The following is a 19,429-nucleotide window of genomic DNA, read 5'->3' on the forward strand; positions in this document are numbered from 1 at the left end:
ACTAAAACTTTTACGAGGCAGGCAAGAATTCAGTATTTGATGAAGTTAAGATAAATAAAAATTTAATGATCATCTCTCGTAGTTAAGAATGCTCCATGCCTTTATTAAGAACAGAATCATACAATTTGCTCTATTTTAATTTCTTAGTTTTTAGTCAAACTCGCTGCCTCATTTGACTTTTCAGTTTGTTATTTCAGAAAGCCAATGAAAACGCATGATATCTACTCAGTGTGCGTCATGAAAAGACTTTACAAGTTTTCATCCTCTTGGTAGAAAGAATTTCTTCTTTTGTCATGATGTGAATAAATGCAGTAATACATACAAAGCATATACTAAGTGACAATGAGTGAGCTGGACATTCCATTTTGAGGCTCTGTAGGAGTACTCAGAATGCAAAGTAGACTCGTTTCATTACTCCAAATTTATTTTATATAAACAGTTAAATTTAGTTCAATTTAGTACAATTAAGCAAATATATTTATCTTATAGCTTTAAAGACAATAAGATAAATCGTTTTACCTAGTAGGTTGGGCAGAAATAAGCAGTCTGAAAATAAACTACTCAGTTATTAACCATAAACAAGCCAGGATGCTGTATTATGTACTGCTTACTGCTGCCTAGCTACAGACAATTTTACGGAAACACTACTTAATAAAGCAGGTCAGCATCACTGTGAGTTGAAATTAGACTTTTAGATCCACTGATTCTCCAGGATTGCAACAAAATTTCTAGTAGAAATACTATTTTCTACTGAAGCAATACAGGAAAAAAAAATGTAGAAGAAAGGAAAGCATTTGTGAAATCTAGCAAATAGGTACACAATTCATTTTTGCTTAGACTATTTATATTTTGCTTGTATCTATGTAATTTATGTATAATAATTTAAAACATGAATATTACATTTATATTTTCCTGTGGCTGGATGCTGTGAAACCTAAGTTATGAAAGCTTGAATTTCATCATCCTTTATCTGTCAAACATACCAAACATTAATCTTTTCATCTTGCATACCTTTTCAAGATGAAGAATACTTTCTCCCACCTTACTGTCATCTAATGTTTCAGAGTGTTTCTCCTCCTCTGCTTTGTCTGTATTAGCAAATACAGAAGCAACACGGACCACAGGCAGGGGCACATCTCGTGGGACAAATCTTACAGAGCTTACAGGCATAGTCCACAGTTTAATCTTTTTAAAAGATTTTGTCTTTGCAGAATAACGTGACTCACAGACATAGACATCCTCATCTCTAAAGTTTTCAGGACACAATTTAAAATACTCCTGCAGAACGAAGAGAATTACATTTTTAGGTGAAATATTTCAGCAACATATCCACACCCCAACATCCAGAGACGCAGCGAACTCCCTTTCGTGCTCTCCAACTTTTTCTATGCATTTATCAGAAATCATTTTAGACTGATAAAGCCTGTCTGCTGAGTTCTTCTCTTACAGTTTCACAATAGGGTATCAAACACAGGACAGAGAGGACAGATTTCATCTTCTTAACAAGACTGCAATCTAAGGGAGTCTCAAGTATCCTCCAGCCACTAAAACCTACATCCTGTAAGATATTACCTGCAATTTCTCTTCTAGACACGCTGAGAAATTCATTAGCTATTTATCTAATAAATAAGTGATTCTACAAAGCAACCAGCACTGGAAATCAGTGTCACTTGGATGAACTACAGAGCTTACAAAGCAAATGAAAAATACAAACAGTACATAAGAGCAACTCCTTTTTAAAATTTTATCTAAGTATTAGATAAAAATGCCTACAAATCAGAATACCTACACCTCTTCAAGAAAATAGCACAGAGCATATTAAGTTGATCAATGAATCAGACCAAAGAGTTTCTCACCTTAACAAACATGACCACACATTTACCCAAAATTTTGCTAACTGGAACTTTATTGTAATAGTCACTTTTAAAAACCTCTTTCTCCAAGAACTTTCTTGTTGCAAGATGAAATGTTTCATTTGGTCGATAAAACCAACAGCCATATAGCCATTTCTCTCCTTTAAAAAAAGGAAACAAAAAGAGAGGGAGAAAGGGAAAGATCTAAAAAGGCGTATTTTCTAGTACATGACAAAGCAAAACAAACTACAAATGGTTTTATTTATCAGATAGCCACATAATAATCAGTGAAGCAAATTTAACTGATTTAAAATAGAAGATTCCTTAACTGTTTCAGGTACAGAAAATTAAGGTTTCTTAGAAATCCTGCCAAATTTTTGTCCCCAAGAAAATGAATTTTTATCTTTATTTTGCGGAGTTCCACAGAACACATTGCTTATGGGAAACATAGTCTGCAAATTATTTATAGATATCTTTACTTCCAAGCCTTCAAACAGCTTCCAACATTTGCAGTTAAACGTGTCCATCTTTGGATCAGAAATTTCTACCAGCATTCTTCGACACCTAAATTAGAAGAAGCTCACTGCACTTCAATATGCCTATTTTCTGAGATGCTTACAGTTTGGGGATGAGTATGGAAGAAGATAAAAAAGCACGTGTTGATCCAAGAACTTTCTATTCATAATTATTTTGGGGACAGAGCAATTCAGAAACAAGAAAAAGCACTCACCAGTCCTCACATCTCTGCAAATCCAATAGTTAACATAGAAAAGGCTCAAATTTCAAGACGTGAAGTAATAAGCTTCACCGTATTATCTTTCTGTATGAAAAGCATCCTTACCAGCAGAATCTTCCCACAGCCTCTCAATACAGACTATGTGAGGCTGCAAGTTGGCTTCAGCAGGCTCCACATAGACATAATCTCCTACGTGGTACATGCTGTTCTTGAAGCTGCAATCCTGGCTGTAAGTCCGATGCAAGCTTGACAGCCCAGCTGAGCCAGAAGAGTCTTCACTCTTTTCAGCTTCTGTTTTCAAGAACAGGTGGAAAATAAACATTACTAATTCTACATTTACATGTTAGCCATGATTTCTGATGTGAACACTTTCACCCTTTGCTTAGTGCTGAATAACTCACTCTTCTGCGAAGAACAGTCTCCTACAGAACAGGAGAGGGACTCTAAAATCAAACTATCAACTTGTTAATCATTCAGGAATTACGTTTCCTGGATTGAGTCAAAGAAGTTTTGTTTAGTGAATTAATTTAAAACTGTAATGACAAATAATTACTTATAAAGCAGTATTTTTATTAGTATTGTTGAGCATAATGTGTATGCAAGAGCAGGTAAACGTGAAGAACAGGAGATGGCTGCAAGCAGGTGAATGACCACAGATTGATAATGCTTGTTGGCTACCAAGCGTGGTGTTGAGCAGGCATTGAGCTCTGCTCTCTGGTGACAGTGGGAGGGCCTGAGGGAATAGCATGGAGCTGCTGTGTAAGGGTAGGGTCAGGTGGGGGTTAGAAAAAGGTTCAGAGAGAGGGAGTGGTGGGCTCCCCAGGGCAGCGGTCATGGCTTCAAGCTGCCAGGGCTAAGGAAGCATATGGACACTGCTCTTAGACATAGGATTTGGATTTTGGGTGGTCTTGTGTGGAGCCAGGAGCTGGACATGATGACCCTTGTGGGTCTCTTTCAACTTTGGATATTCTAAGATAAATGGCTAAGCTGAACCACCTAAGTTTTATTAAGCCCTTCAGGTGAGGAAAGAGAAACACTGACAAGACTGAACTCAAAAGCCTTCAAAAGGGCATATATTGCTTTCTTTGGGATTTTTTAGCTCTCAGTAGAAAACAGAAAAAGGTTATAACAACTGTTGTCCCCTTACAGTACTGAGCTAGTTGGAGCAACCAGCTTTATTGCTGCTGACCTTAGTGCCACATGGGAAGACAAACTGTGTCAGAAAGACAACTGAAGGACAAGGAACTAACAGCCCTGCTCATAACTGTGGAACAGAACAGAGTGCTGCGTTAACTCCCCACGTGACATGCTCCACCAACCATTATATGCACAAGAAACGTGAAACACAGAAGACCTTCACAGTAGGTATCTTACCCTACAAAAACTGAAAGCCTTTTTCCTCTTCACACTCACAGCAGTCAAATAAGAAAAGCAAAAGGCTTACTTTGAAGCCATCTCATTAGTAATGTTAAAAGTAGGATCAGAGGTAACACCTTCAGCGTATCAAGAAAAATTGTATTTGCAAAAAAATAAATTACTCAAAGATCCATTGGAATAGTCATTGCTAAGTTTATTATCAGTTCCAATAAAACCTATTCTATTATTTTCTTTTGTAATATCCTTGGAATAAGACTACAGTTACGTCAGTGTGTTCTATTAAAGAGTTTACATACAGTTCGTATCTACGTATCTGTTTCAAAGCCATGTGGCCCAGCTGATAAGAATCAAAATAAAATGGATCTCTCATCACCTTAAAATATAACCTTCAGTAGGTGAAGCTGCAGCAACAGCAGAGCATACATGATAGTCATAGGTATATTTCTCAATACATTTAGTACCAATGAAAAGAAAATAGCTACCTCTTTTCTCCTCCTCTCTTTTGAGTTTATCCTCCTCTATTTCTTTGGGCAGCTTTTCCTTCTTCTCTTTTTCTACGTCATTGTGAAGGTGCTTGGTGGTATAACTGAGAGCAGGTGACAGAAGAATCTCCCCATTTTTACAAAGTTCATCTCGAATTTTAATAAAGAACTGCTGAAGTTCAACTGCATCCTCATAGATCTCTGAATCCGTCCTGTACAAAAACAGGTACAATATAACATGGCAGAAACATACTTTGTGCAGAGTCAAACAGGATCCTAAACACACACACCCACGGACCACCACACCTTGTGATAAAAGAGCAGTATTTCTTTAAAAAGGAGTTTTAAATCATATATACACTACTATAGACTTCTTGCAAAATTACCCTCATCACAGATTATTTCAGCATCTAATTTGGCTGCTAGCTTAAAACTGACAGTGTAAACCTAGGAGGCTAAGCCTTGCTTGTCACCTACCCTTTACTTGAAAGTATTTACAAAATGAAAGTTTAGCAAATTAAGCTTAACTAGTGCTACTTTTCAAATTTGAGCAGCTGATTAAATTGTATTTGAGCTACAGAGTTCATCATATGGAAAGAATAAGTATTTTTAGAATGAAGAAGGTTATAAAGGGGTATGTTTACATCTCCTGGAAAATGAAACAGTGATTGATAGTCTGAGACCTAAGTGAACAGTTCCCAATCAAATGCAATTGAGTAATTACGGGTTGTTTTTATCTGCAGAGGTATTTAGCTGAAGATGGCCTTTGCCTTCTTTGAAACTTACTGCAAACTTTCCAGTTACAAAACTTAAAAATCTCTGTGAAGGTGAAGTAAAAGGCAGATTAGAGCAATCACCACTACCAGCTTGCTCAAAGACTACATAGATATACCTACCAATTTAGGGAAGCATCTCATGATCCACCTCTAGGTGGAACACTGACAAACTCAGAGATAATTTGCAATGTAAAGTACTGCTGACTTCTTTAAAAAAGAATGTAAAAGAAAAAAGAACACATGATTACTCAACGTAACTCAGGTTGATACAATAAAAAGAAAACAAAAACTAACACCCAAATAAGCAAACAAAGCAAAAGAACAAAACAGAAGAGAGTGCTTCCAAGGAAATCATGACAAATTTTAATCAAAATTATATTTGGCAAACTGCCTAGTACCAATGGGATGGGTGATGCATGCTAAAGCTTCATTTCACCAGTCGATTTCTGTGGTTACTCAGAACAAGCAGCACCACAGACACTGGCAAGTCATGCTCTATCTGCTAGTGCAACGTCAGTTTGTTTTACAGTTCATCCAAAAACAGTGTTTTTATATATAAAAAGTTCTAAAATAGCAGGAAAATGAAAGCCAACTGCTTGATACTAAAATTACTTGCCACTGGCCCTCAACAGTCTGTTCATTTTCAAGGATTACTTCTGAGAACTTAAAGAATAGTAGTAATATTAACAAAGATGTCTTTCCTAATTCAAGATAAATACTGCAAGAAGTTTTAAAGCGCTCACAGCTTCGGAACAAACATGGTTTTCATAAGGTGTGCCCTTAGAACATTAACATCAAAATTCTAACAGAAGCCTAAATTCTTCCTTGTTTATAAAAGAAAACTTACATTCCTTTGAAGACATGAATGAACTAAAATTTCTAATGCTCACACCAAGGAAAGCAAACACTTCAAAAATAAATAAACTTCACTCTCTCTAATAAGCAAAACACTCCGTAAGACAACAGATATCTGCAAAATATGGCTTTGCTCACCTGTTCATTCTCCTTGCCCTCTCCAGTACCTCAAACATGTTCTCCTGGAACAAGTCCAGTCGTCTATAGCGATTATTTTCAACATTTTTTCGGATAATATCAAAAGTCAGAGGAGGTTTATTTGGGAAGTTGGGATCAACAGCAGGAATCTCAGCTAGGGAATCACTGTAGCATCTGCCCTCATCATCCTGGTGGCTCATAACAGATACAAAAAGGTTATGGATAAGTTCCTGAATTAGCAAAGTGACATTGGGCACATGAGAATCCTCATCTCCTTCTATCTCTCTCCGAGTTTCAAGCAAAACTTTATGCAAGACCAGGGCATCTTTATAAATCAAAGATTCTGGCTCATTGTAGGTGCAAGCATTGTTGAACATCATCACAAAGTCTTCCACCATGGAATCAATATCCTGGTATTTATTGGCCATCATATGACTTCTGATCTTCTCCATGTCAACTGGCTTCTTAATGGTTATGTAATAGTCAGGAAGCTCAGACCTAGATGGCAGCCTCAAGAAGATGGCACTGAGTCGCCTGCCTCGTTTGTCCGTGTAATTCTTAACTGCTTCATACACTTCATTCAATTTCTGCTGCATTGGGGTCATATATTTCGATTTTTTAGGAGAAATGCCACTTTTTCTACCTAAGCAGATAGAAGAAAAAAAAAATAATTACAAAAAAAAGAGAGACTGAGCACTTCTTTGTCCATGCCTTTCTATTAGAGTGCCCAGTGAAGAAGTACTTTATGGTACGAGCAAAGAAATCACTGAGCCTAATCCAGGTTGCAGCTTCCTTTCTCATTGCATGGCATTTTTTTTTTTATGCTGCTTTTAGCATACGCTGAATCTTACATTCCCTTATGGCCCACCAGGCAAAGGTCTCTTCAGACTTCAGCATGAAAAACAATTTTTTCCTCATGTAACAGTTTTAGTAACTTGCTTTAAATTCAGTTTCACCTTAGTAGCTCTATAAGTATTCCTCCTCTATAACCATTAAAAATCCAGGTTTTCACTAGTGACAAAATTAAGCATTATAAATAAGAACATAAATAAAATGTCATATTTCCTTCATTATTCTGTGGAAATCCCAGATATCTGACCAGGGAAACTAAGGCTGACTCAGTTCGAGAAGCATCTTACTTGTAAGCACTCATCACTGCATCTAACACTTGGATAATATCACATGCCTAAATATCAATTAATTCCAACAGTTCTTAAGCTTTCCTTCTTCATTCTGTTACTTTTCTTAGAAATTGCTATATGCAATAGCTCCGTTTCTAATATGCAAATATAAATACCACTGTTGGCACCATAATTTTGAAAACAAAATTATGCTTAGTCTGACAGTGTAAATATGCAGATAATGTCTTCCATTTTTAAAAGGATGAGACTTGCTGGATTGGGCAAGCACGGCAATTTATAATGTTGCCTTACTTAGCTTTAGTTTAGGGGATGCAACATCATCATCTTCAGGTAGTGGTCCGAGTTCTTTCCTTTTTTCTTTGAGGATCTTTTCCAGCATATGGGCATCGTTGTATACCTATTAATCAGAAAGCAAAAACAAAACAAATAAACAGAAAAGCAGGTTTATTGTGTTTGCCTCACACAGTATGAAGAACTTTCCTGATGCACTCTAGTACAAGGTGATCAAATTTATGGCAATAATTCCTATTATCTCAGGGTGCTGAGATTTGGTCAAATACAGACCTAAACGACGAGTTTAGGTATCAGTCCTCTCAAAACATTTAGATGTTATTTTGAAAAAGTTGAAGGCAAATATCAACAATTTAGTTAAAAAGAAGGTATTATTTCTCAAACATAAAGCAGAATTGATAAACATAAATCAGTAGATACAAAAGTTTGATAAATTAGCCAAATGAACTACTTTTCTATTCCAGACTAGAAAACAAGGTTAAGTTGTCTTAACAACTTCCCCATCAAATCATTCTGTTCAGCAATGATCTCTCCAACTAATGCAGCTCCATTAAGGAAGAAATGCCTAGAATGGCCCTCGTGGGTCTTCAAAACCAAGTCCAGTGCAGGCAACTGTTGCTGTACATCAACTGATCAATTTTCTCATTAGCAGTAACTGGAGGTTTCTTGCTATCACTCTGTTCAGTAACATCAAGCTCACTCGCTTAGAAACACAATTTTAGCTCCCAAGCATTCTCATGACCATCTATGCCCCTTTCTGCCGAACATCACCTTATATCCCTCTTTTTACTATACCTTACAATATATTCATAAGTGAAAAAGCATATACATTTCAGATTACTTCTGCTACACTAACAAGTCCATTCTTCTAGTCTGATCTTCCACATTCTCTACTTCCATGATAATGAAGTTGTTTTTCTTTTAACTAAGAGATCCCTTCTCAGAGGTTCTGAGCTCCTGATCAAGTGCTGGTGACGCTTCACAGTGCAAATACCTTTGTGTGATAAATAATGAAAATTTAATAACCAGATTATTGTTATTATTATTTTCAGCATATTAGGAGATATTCAGCTGACAGTTCTTTGCAGTGAAGGAACAAGCCAAGCTAACAGGAAGTAAGTGTAACCTTCATAGTTAAATGATTGAGAGCATGCTTTTCTTCATGTCTATACAATTACATAGCAAAACAGAATTTAAAACTCAAGGAGAAAGAAAATCACGTTTCTATTTTACCTCAGTAAACAGTTACTATAAATAATGGAAGTAATAGTCAAAACTAAAAAATCCAAATACGTATCTGCAAATAAGGTTAAGTGTGACTGCAGAATCAAAACAGTACCTGGGAGCCTTCCTCATTATAATGCCTTGCATTTCGGAACATGAGCTTCATATCGTCAATCATGGCTTCCTCCCCTACATACTTATCATTACGGATGTTGTGTTCTATCATTTTCAAGTCCATTGGCTCTAAGATAATTTTATAGTAATCTGGATAGTCCTTTTTGGATGGCTTAACCATAAACAGATCGCAGAGCCGTCTGCCTGTGCCTGATTCTCGAGCTTCCAGAACCGCATTGTACAAGATCTTCATTCGTTGCTTTCGCATGTTCTTTTTACTGTTAGGTTATGGAGAATAAAAAGAAAAAGAATAAATGCGAAAGGCTCTACTGTACACTTCCAGCATTAATATCAAAATGACCTTATTCTCTAAAATACGAAAAAATAAGAAAACCAGCACAATTTTAAGACAGAGTAACAGAAACATAAGTCTGTGCTGGCTTTCCGAATGAACTTGCAAATAACGACAGCATCGCTATCAGTACTCCACTAAATAAACAGAAAACCAACTTTAAGATATTATTTTCCCCTCATTCACCTTGCTTCTAAGCGTTCTACAGAATAAAACAAATTGCTAGTATTCAAAAAAAAAAAAACCACAAAAGATCAAATGGAGTTCCAAGCACTTTCCAGCTGCAGGGAGAAGAGATCAGTCAGGAGTGAGCATATGAATTCCAAGAACTCAAGAAGCATGGCAAACAGGGAAAAATCCTCACTCTGCCTTCCTGACCACCTCTGCTCAACACAGAACATGAAACATGTGAGACATTTCTCTGCGTATTTCAGCACCTTTTGCAGTAACAGATAGCAAGGATATCAAGAACATAGTAGGAAGATGGTCTGAATTGCTTAAAAGTCTGTCAGCCACACTCAGAGTCGCAAGTCAACCTTACCAATACTGACCACTTTTCAGTGTAGGTGTTGCATCTCCATACTAACACCACAAACTTAACAGCCATCCAATGCATAGCTGTAAAGATTGGATCAGAAATCTGACAGCATAGCCAAGATAAAGCTTGTCAAAAGGAAAAATAACTCAAATTCTGCATGGCTCCCTGTACATACACTACAGGATTTACAAAAAAATCTGATGGGAGAGGAAAGCTTGCACTACTATTAAACTCAGATACCACAGCACATTTAGAAATGCATTCGCCACAAAGCACTTTGCAACTATCTTTCAAATTGCAATCTCTATAAAGCACTCGTTCAGGCAGCTGTAACTTCAACTATTTCTACAGACAACAACAACAAACAAATCTTCATTTGCAGAATGTATAAAACATCACTGTAAAACAAACCAAACTACATCACAGTTTTTCCATCATCCAGCTCCTTCTCAAATATATTCATTTGAAATACATCTAATCTTGTAGAGCCTTGTGCCTCTGATATCACTTGCAAATAACTAATGAAAACTAATGTTGCAACATGTCAGAAAAATCAAAATAGATTGCCTATAGCTAAAGAACTCCCCTCTTCCTTGCTATCTTCACTGCTGGATACTGTTAATTAATGGTTCACAATAGCAGATGAGCAACACCAGAACAGTTATGTGGGTCTTGAATTCCACATTTTAACATCTTTCCAAGATTTAACATTTGGTCTAAAGAAAGTAGATGATGCAAAAACAAAGTAGAAACATCAAAAGCCTTCTTTAGACAGGTCTTGCATCTGATATGTAAAAGGGGAAATTCAAACGACAACACTGTCAGTAGAAAATACTACTATTTTCCCAACAGGATGAATTTTGCCTGGTGCATTAGCACTTTCTTTCAACAACATCTTGGAATTCCTCCCAGCGCTTCACCTCTGCTATTATCAGCTTTTACAACTTTCTTTTACTTGCTGCCACTCAGCAAACCAAACTGATAGCAAATACTGAACTGGCAGCACCAAAAGCACTTTAGCTTCTCTTCAGACATAAAATACATATAATTACTTCCCTTACCTATGATTTTTTCCTTCTTTTACTGCTCTTAGATGACAAGGTCTGACAGATACTTTCTTTTAAGCATTTCAGTATTCTCTTGCACAGGCTCATACTGCTGGGTATAGAATACTGATGACAATTTGACTTGTTTCATTAGATTAGCAGTTCACTCTGATTCTGAAGGTCACTACAGTGGCAATATTTTGCAGTTCTTTCCTTCTTGATCTTCGTTTGGTATTGTAGTTTGTCTTACCTCTCTGCTTCTTTTCTTTTTGCTAGCACCTCTAGATTATACCACATCCTAAATCCATGTTAATGTTTTCTGCATGCAGATTTTTTTCCTAAGTGTATGTGATGCGCTTACTTGATTGCTCTTAAGTAGATCTTTGCTCTGTTTCATTCCCTTCCTCCCCCCATAACTGCTGTCATTTTGACATAATGAAGAACTAAAAATAGGGGAGGCTGAACACCTAAGAGGGATGTTGAATTACAGTTTCACATTGATTGTTGCTACACATGCAATCATGTTATCAGAAGTGAGAACTTGCTTCAAAAGATAACAAAAGGCAGAGAAACAATCTAAATATTTCTGACAAGAATTTCTCAAGCAGTTTAGACAGTGGAAGAAGAAAAACATATGCAGAGAGATACTAGGACAACCACAGTGCCTACTTATTAAGGTTCAGTTGACAACTACTACTAACTAGCCCAAAAGGAAGCTAGTGTCAGCAAATAGTTTTGAACTAACTAGAACAATTAATGAGATTAGGTTTCAGAGCTACTCAATTGCTATACAAATGCTAGAAAATGGCCTAGTAGTTCGTAAGAATAAACAAAGTAAATAATACATTAACAAAGTAGCAATGGTAAGGTCTACAGGAAACTAGGGAAGCACACACCTTTTCCTTTTGGAGCTTCCTGTATCAGAAGTAGCAGAAGAAATCATACTGTCCCCATCCTCAATGTCGTCTCTCCGAGCAAGCTCCTTCTTCTTTGCCTGAAGAAAGGGCAAATCGCTAAAGTCACGGCTAGACACTTTCAGAACAATACTAAACACAAGAATAGATCAGATGCACAAAATAAAATGCAGCTATGGATTTTCTGTGCATAAGGGCATGTGCTGATGCACCTTCAAAATATTTCCAGTTATCTATTTAATGCAAGTTTGCAGATACAAAATAGTAGTCAAATCCTTTAAAATGGTCATTAAAATTCTTAAGGGAGCAATTTGAAATCAAAGCTTTTTTTTTTTTTTTTTTTTTTTTAAGACTACAGCACATAGCTGGAACACCTAATGAAATCTTTAGTGCCTTAGCATCCTCCAGCTCCCTGTACTTAACTGCAAACCCTTAATAAAAAAGGAAAAAAGAAACAACAGCATTTTTTCCAATTTTCTCACAACTTAATTTGGTTAAAAGTTATGATAAGGAATAAGAACGACCAAGAGACCAAGGTCACGGTTACACTGGAGAAATATCATTCCATGCTGCTCTTCATTCCCCCGTGTCATCTCCTAAGCATCTGCTATCAACTACTTTTGGAAGCAATTTTCAGACTACTATTTCAACATTATATGACACTATGGAATACATGATCAACAAGCCAGTCACAGCCAATAAAATGCTACTGCCAACATGAGTCTTGTTAAAATTGGTTTGGAAAAATATTACTTAGGAAAACAAATTAATATGAGAAGTTCCATCCTTTTGACTGTTCTACTGCAGGTACCTGCATAACCTGCTGCATTTTCAGTACTCTCTTATAGATGGCAGAATTGGGAACGTTGTAACGCTTAGCATTTTCAAACATTAAGTTCAGATCAGCCTCCAACTGATCTAATGTTTCATACTCATGGTTCTTCAGTTTGGCTCTGCAAAAGAAGAAAATTACAAATGGGTTACTTCACAAACACACCACCAAATCCTTCTTCAGCAGCTTTGTTTTTGTGAGACATCAGTATCCAGACAGCTCTTGTTAGAGGAACATGTTATCTTCTTCTGATGCCACAGTAACACCTTGCCTTAGTAACAACACTGGACAAACACCTCATGTGTTCCCACAAAGCTGCCTGCTTGTTGATTGGTGCTACACCTGCTGAAGCATGCTTCTGGGGAAGGCTGGAAGGACCAACAACACAAGTCATTTTTCACACGCTGAACACGAAACCGTGTACCACCTTTGCAAGCAACTTGATGCATTTCGCTAACAGGTCTGGGAATGGACTCGAACTTTCACCGCTTTTGCAAGGAAATACAGAAAAACACAACAGAAGACAGCAAAACAAAAAAAACAAAACAACAAAAAAAAAATACAAAAAAAAACCCAAGCAAAACTACACCAAAAATGACCCCCCACGTTCTCTCCCAACTACAACTACTGAGAAGTGCTCATGGATTTCCACCACAACAGCTCTGCAGAAAATGTCCAACCAGCTGCTAGTTTCCTGGGCGCCAGCTGCACATGCCTTACTCAACCATAGGAAGCGTCATCTCATGCATAGCTGAACAACTAGAGATCCCTCAGTGGCTATGAGAAAACAATAAAAAGTTTTGGACAAACATCCTAGATGTAAGATGTGGATAAAATTACTTGCTATTCTCACTTATAACAAACCATTTTGGGTCCCTACAGATTGCTAAGACTCTAAGACACTGGTGTCTTGTTAACTTTGTGTATTATTTTCTAGATTATTTTTAATATTTCCAACTGAAGCCACGCATATTGGAAAGGTTTTCCTGTCAGCATCACTCACTGCCATTCCAAAAAAGGACAGTTACCAAGATAGCTTTCATTACAGCACAGTCAAAATTAAATAAATAGGGAGATAAAGGGGAAGGGGAATTATTGTGCTAATTAAATTGTCACGAAGCAGAATCTGCCTCCATTTGTACAATGTAAAACTCCAACAAAAACTATCTGCCTATGGTAGCAAGTATGTTACTGGAATTAAAAGTGACAAAATAAAAAAAAACTAACATTAAATTCAGGATTTCTTTCCCCAAAGCCCCTGCCTTATGATGTATATGTTCATAAATACTCAGGAGATTAATACTAAGCCCACTCCATCCTCTGGCCATCATCTGGTAACCAACTGTACAGGTCACGCCACGTCTCCTCCTGCTACTCTGACTGCTGGCTGGCACGAGAAGCAAAATCTAGGGAGCAAAGCAGATGAAGGAGTCTCAGCAGTCCAGCAGAAACACTGATGAGCCATCACAGGACTTCAGCACGCAAGGCTTGTCCATATGGCAAAAGATAAAACATCAGTAGGATGACACTCAAGAAAACACAGAACGGAAATACCTGAAAGAAAACTTTCATCAGACACCCTTGTCAATAAGCCTAATTTTATCAAAAATATTGTGTGCTCTTATTTTTTCAAAATAGAATGATTTCAGAGCGCTCCAATCCATTACGGCATGCACATGTAAACAACCAGGAATTTCCTTCTTAAACTTTCCTTAAACTTTCAAAGCATTAATGAACAACAGAAATGATGTCCAAATAAACATAATTCTGCGTCTTAAAAATAAAAAAAAACAAGTGTCATCTAGAGTATTTTGGAAATGAAGACTACAAAAATTCAGAAAAGAATGCGCTGTGCAATATTTTTTACTGTTAAAGACAACCATTACAGGAGAAGGAGTCATACCCCAGCAATCAGTTATGATTAAGCCCTCCGAAGATCTGCTCTGTGGTTCATCCCCTGAAAGCATGCCAGCCTGCACAGAACATGCCTGGCTTCCATTTCTTTGCTCAAATTCTGCTTCAGTATTAGCATCACATAGTTTGTCAGCATCCTCGCCATGTTTGCCTTCTTCCAGAAAACTAAAAGTTTTGAGGGACTGAATGGCAGAAAGAATCAGAAAAAAATACTAGTCTCCCAATTAATTTCAGAAAACAGAATTACGGAATCACAAGTCTGCATTCTGCTCTCCATTGCAGGAGGTGTAAGGCCAGCTTCCTGAACGAGACACATGGAAGGCCACCGCTCAACTGAAGTACCACATTTTCAATTCAAATTGCTTCTCCTCACTGTCTCTTAGCACTACTTCTATTTATTTGGAGTTCTGCGCGCAACACAAACTGTACTATGTCCACATAAAAAAAAAGAGAAAAGTAAGCTGCAGGCAGAATAAGGCAGCAGCATTTCCTAGGGAACACATCCTACTTGCAACAATTTCTCTTTCTTAAAAAGGGAAAAGGGAAGATGAGGAAGGTGTTTTTAAGTTTGCTTTTAGTTTCTCACTGCACTGGTCTGTTAGTAATGAGCAATAAATTAAATTAATCCCCCTGTTCTGGGTCTGTTCAGCCCATGAAGTAACTGGCAAGGAACATCCCTGTCCTTACCTCAACCCAGAAGCCTTTTCCATCACACCTCCTCCCCACATCACTCTGCAGAGAAGCAGTGGGAGTGCAGCACAGTGGAGCTGAGCTGCTTGCTGGTATTAAGCTGCCATGGTGGCAGATAGAGTGAAAATTTGCAAGGGATTTTAAATATTAAAGAGAAGAATTTTATCTTCAGAAATTATTTTCCCTGTTGGCACATTCCTAAATTAAGCAAATTGTAACACAGTTATTATTTTTCCAAAAGTAATAATAAAACTTTAATCTAAGTGTTACTTTCAGCTATTAGTTCCATAAAAAGTTCAGTTTAACTCAGATAGCAGCCTCTACTCCTTCAAGGTAAGTCCCACTGATCAGATGAATATGTTTATTGTATTTTCATCCTGAATAACAAATTTAAAGGTAGCAAGAGCCAACACAAATTTAAGCTCCAGAAGAACCTCAGCCCACTCTAGCACAGTGAAACAAAGTTCATATTCCCACGACACGTAAAATTGGACGTACATTCATAAGAAAAGCACACAAAGTTCTTATGTAGATGTCACACAGAACAAACTGTTTTCCATTGGATCACAGAAACATAGAATGGTTTGGGTTGGAAGGGACCTTTAAGATCATCTAGTTCCAATCTCCCTGCCATACTCAGGGACACCTCCCTCTAGACCAGGTTGCTCACAGCCCTATCCAGCCTGGCCTTGAATGCTTCCAGGGAGGGGGCACCCACAACCTCACTGGGCAACCTGTTCCAGTGTCTCACCACCCTCACAGTAAAGAATTTCTTCCTAACATCTTGTCTAAATCTACCCTCTTCCAGTTTAAAGCCATTTTCCCTTGTCCTGTCGCTACATGCCTTTATAAAAAGTCCCTCCTCAGCTTCCCCCAGGCAGAAGACACTAGGGCATGCCAACGAAGGCACACAGCTCTCACACGCACAGAGGACAGCTGCCAGGGAAATCGCCGGTGGAGAAAAGCCTCATGGACTTGCCTTCAGGTTCATACTTACTGATGCTGTAAAATTTAAGGAGAAACACCGTTCTTGTAAGCATGTCAGTATCTAATACTTACATCCCATGTAATAGTACATTTGGTGTGTTCCTGCATTACTTCCTATTTTTCCACGCAATGAATTACTGAATGACTTTTAGCAATGCTAAATAACCTCCATACTACCAACTTCCAACATACCTTAAAGTCACAGCCTTCACAGTGTCACGCCTTTCTTTTTAAAGGTGATATTCTTGTTCTGCAGTCCTGTGCCTTGCTCTATTCAAGCTGAGGCAGGGAGTGTCATATCAGTGCAGACAAACACCCGGTGGGAGAGAATGAAGAACGAGCCAAACCTGTCTCAGCCGTGTCCACTGACAGGACAAGGGCACAAAAAACAGGGAATTCCATCTGTACACAGGAAGAGACTCCTTTTCTTAAACTGCTGGAGTAGTCAAATGCTGGCATGGTTGCCCAGGCTGGCTGTAGGGAATGGGTGATGTGCAGTGAGGTGGATGGTGGGTGGCTCCCTTCCGACCCTAGCTTCTGTATGGAGCAGGGCAGGAGGAAATGAGCAGGACACTGCAGCCACGGAAGGATCACTTCCTGCAGCCAGGACAGCCTGGAAGCAGCACCCAACTCATCCCGCCAAGGCTCACAGTGCCCAGCGAGTGATCAAGAGGCCAAGATAAATGCATTCTGCTCTTGTTAAAGCAAACAAAACACATCCAGAGCTGTGATCCACTAGAGATAATAAATCGTTTAGTATGGATTTTCCTGTATTTAACACACACAAACTCCTGAAATACATGATTAGCTGCAAAAGTCGGTATGGCAGTAGACAGTTGGACACCCATTTCACAGCCCACTCTGGCAACACAGCCCAATTATCCAGGTGCCAAAGCCGGAGTCACAAGGAGACTGGGATGCCAGGCAGTACACTAACACCCTTACTTTGTGACCAGGACAATTAACCATTTTGTCCCCATCTAGGAACAGAGATGTGCTCCTTGAACCTGCACCTTCAAAGAAACCAACCAACAGTTATCATCTACAGTCCTCTTCCCTCCAAAAAAAAAAAATTATTATTTTTTTTTTTTTTTTTTTTTTTTAAATTCCACTCCCTGGGAATATCGGTAAAACCATGCTCATTTCAGTTCTCCCTAATGCACGTCAATTAAGTACACATATGTATGACTTCAAGGCTTTTAGGAATAATAAAGGAGAAGATTAAGTGGTAATTTAACAAATAACTGAATTTCAGAATTTGCTAAAACAACTTAGTGTGTGTACATATTTATAATATACAGTATTTATAATCATCTATTTCTAAAAACAATGCTTTATTTTCCAAGGCAATGAGAAATATCATCTTTTTCTGAAGTTCTGTACACATTTGAGAGCCATCTTTGGACTGCTCCAACAGCCAGGGGTAGCCTCCCTATTTTGGAAGGAAAACAGAAAAATAGCTTCCTCCCTAAGGCAAATTAAAACATACTAAGCACATTTTCAAAGCAATGTTTCTCCCAGTTAAATCTACATACATACGTATTAGAACCAATATCCCTTGGTATATTCAGACTAAATGCTCCCTGAAAACTGTCAGTGATGTTCTCAATTTCATCTTTTTTCCCAAAAAATGAGTTTTGTGGTTCCTTCAACAAAAGATGCTTCGTTTGCCAAACCAATAGCTGTACTAAGACAGAAGGAAAAAACTGTTTTAAAGCCACTGACAGAGAGCTAACAAGCGTGGCATATCTGTACTTGTTTCCCAAACCTTTATCCCATTACAACAGATAGGCTGGCTGTTCCATGGAAGGGGAGCCAAGCACATGCAGGTGGTCAGCAGCTTTGAGCAATCAGGTTCAACCCAGAATCTAGGCCGAGTTTTGGTGATGAGGCAGGTGTAAGGCAAAGGCAAGAAGCCAAGCTGGCTGGTCAGACAGCCAGCAGCTGCCAGGCAGGCAGGGCCTGTGCACAGAGACAAGGCAGGCCTGAGGTCAGGCTGGGAAATCAGCCTGCAGGTCAGAGTCTGGATGAGTTGGGGGGAAATCAGTGGGAGTGCATGGCCAGGCTGCGATGTGCTGGAGTCCACACTCCCACCACACAGCTCAGGGCAGGGACTGGAGCCCCAGTGCTGAGATGTTACAGGGCTCCTGGGTCCCTGGACAGGAGGCTTGGGCCACGCAAAGATAGTCAGGGCCACTAAGAACTATTATGCACTCAGCATCTTGACATACATCCAGCCATATTAGCTCCATCATAATAGCTTCTCCCAGACCACTTAAAGAAGACACTGCTGGTTTTTTTTTTTTTTTTTTTTTTAAACTTGGGTTTTTACCCCAAAACTGTGCTCCGAGAGCTGATAAGCTTTGATGGTTCATAGGTGTGTTGTGTTAGTACTGCATTCCAGACTAGCTAGATTGTGAATGAAAATATTCTCCACCATTGGACTATGACCTAGACAATTTGCTCTGCTGAAGACTATTAATGAAAAAACCATGGCAGTAAGAGGTAAGCAAGCCAACAGGGTCAAGGAAAGAGCATGACACAGGGTTCTGCAGAAGCTTTCACCTCTGCTGTCTACCTAGTCTCCAGAATTATTGATATGGCACAGAACAAATGAAACACCATGTAAAGTAAACCCATGCACAGCAGCCATTTATAAAAGATGACAATCAGACTGATGCAGACTGACATGAAACAAGCAACAACCAAAGCACAGAGGAAAGAAGGTATACACTGCATTAGGCATCAGCAACTTGACCATAACATAGGACTTTGGAAACAGAAGAAACCCTTGAATATTTTCCCATCAGATGTAGTTTGCATTCTGTTTTCTTACCTGATCTGCTGCAATGAAATAGGTGTTTTAATTTGCTGGTAATAATCAGGATACTTTTTCTTGGAGGGCAGCTGGAAAAAGGGTTCAGATATTAGCTGGCCCTGATTATTTCGGCAACTTCTAACTGTATCATAAAGCTGATAGAGAGGATTAGAAGTGTCCATGAAGGAAGTAATACTCTCAGCTTCAGACTCTCCTTCATAACGAGCAGCAGCTGCACAGAGAGAAAGGAAAAATGGGAAACTCTCAGCAGGACAAGTCAAGTGGATTTTGTTGTTTGACTTTTCAAATAGAGAAAGAACTGAACAAGAACAAAACAGCCTCTCAGCTGA

The 19,429-nt window shown here is 38.4% G+C and overlaps 1 protein-coding gene across 5 annotated transcripts in view; it reads right to left on the reverse strand.

The window, feature by feature from the left end:
* Positions 1 to 19,429, reverse strand: part of PBRM1 (polybromo 1) — a 67,923-nt gene that overhangs the window by 22,948 nt on the left and 25,546 nt on the right. For all 5 annotated transcript variants that reach the window (XM_021409215.1, XM_021409212.1, XM_021409213.1 and 2 more), the window contains 10 exons: positions 19,098 to 19,311; positions 12,650 to 12,791; positions 11,821 to 11,918; positions 8,990 to 9,266; positions 7,651 to 7,756; positions 6,218 to 6,860; positions 4,449 to 4,660; positions 2,695 to 2,880; positions 1,857 to 2,014; positions 1,012 to 1,278 (listed from right to left, as the gene is read on the reverse strand). In XM_021409215.1, the coding sequence (XP_021264890.1) occupies positions 1,012 to 1,278; positions 1,857 to 2,014; positions 2,695 to 2,880; positions 4,449 to 4,660; positions 6,218 to 6,860; positions 7,651 to 7,756; positions 8,990 to 9,266; positions 11,821 to 11,918; positions 12,650 to 12,791; positions 19,098 to 19,311 (2,303 nt within the window). The remainder of the gene's footprint in view (positions 1 to 1,011; positions 1,279 to 1,856; positions 2,015 to 2,694; positions 2,881 to 4,448; positions 4,661 to 6,217; positions 6,861 to 7,650; positions 7,757 to 8,989; positions 9,267 to 11,820; positions 11,919 to 12,649; positions 12,792 to 19,097; positions 19,312 to 19,429) is intronic.

The sequence above is a fragment of the Numida meleagris genome, chromosome 11 (genome assembly GCF_002078875.1).
Source record: "Numida meleagris isolate 19003 breed g44 Domestic line chromosome 11, NumMel1.0, whole genome shotgun sequence".
Lineage (NCBI taxonomy): Eukaryota > Metazoa > Chordata > Aves > Galliformes > Numididae > Numida > Numida meleagris.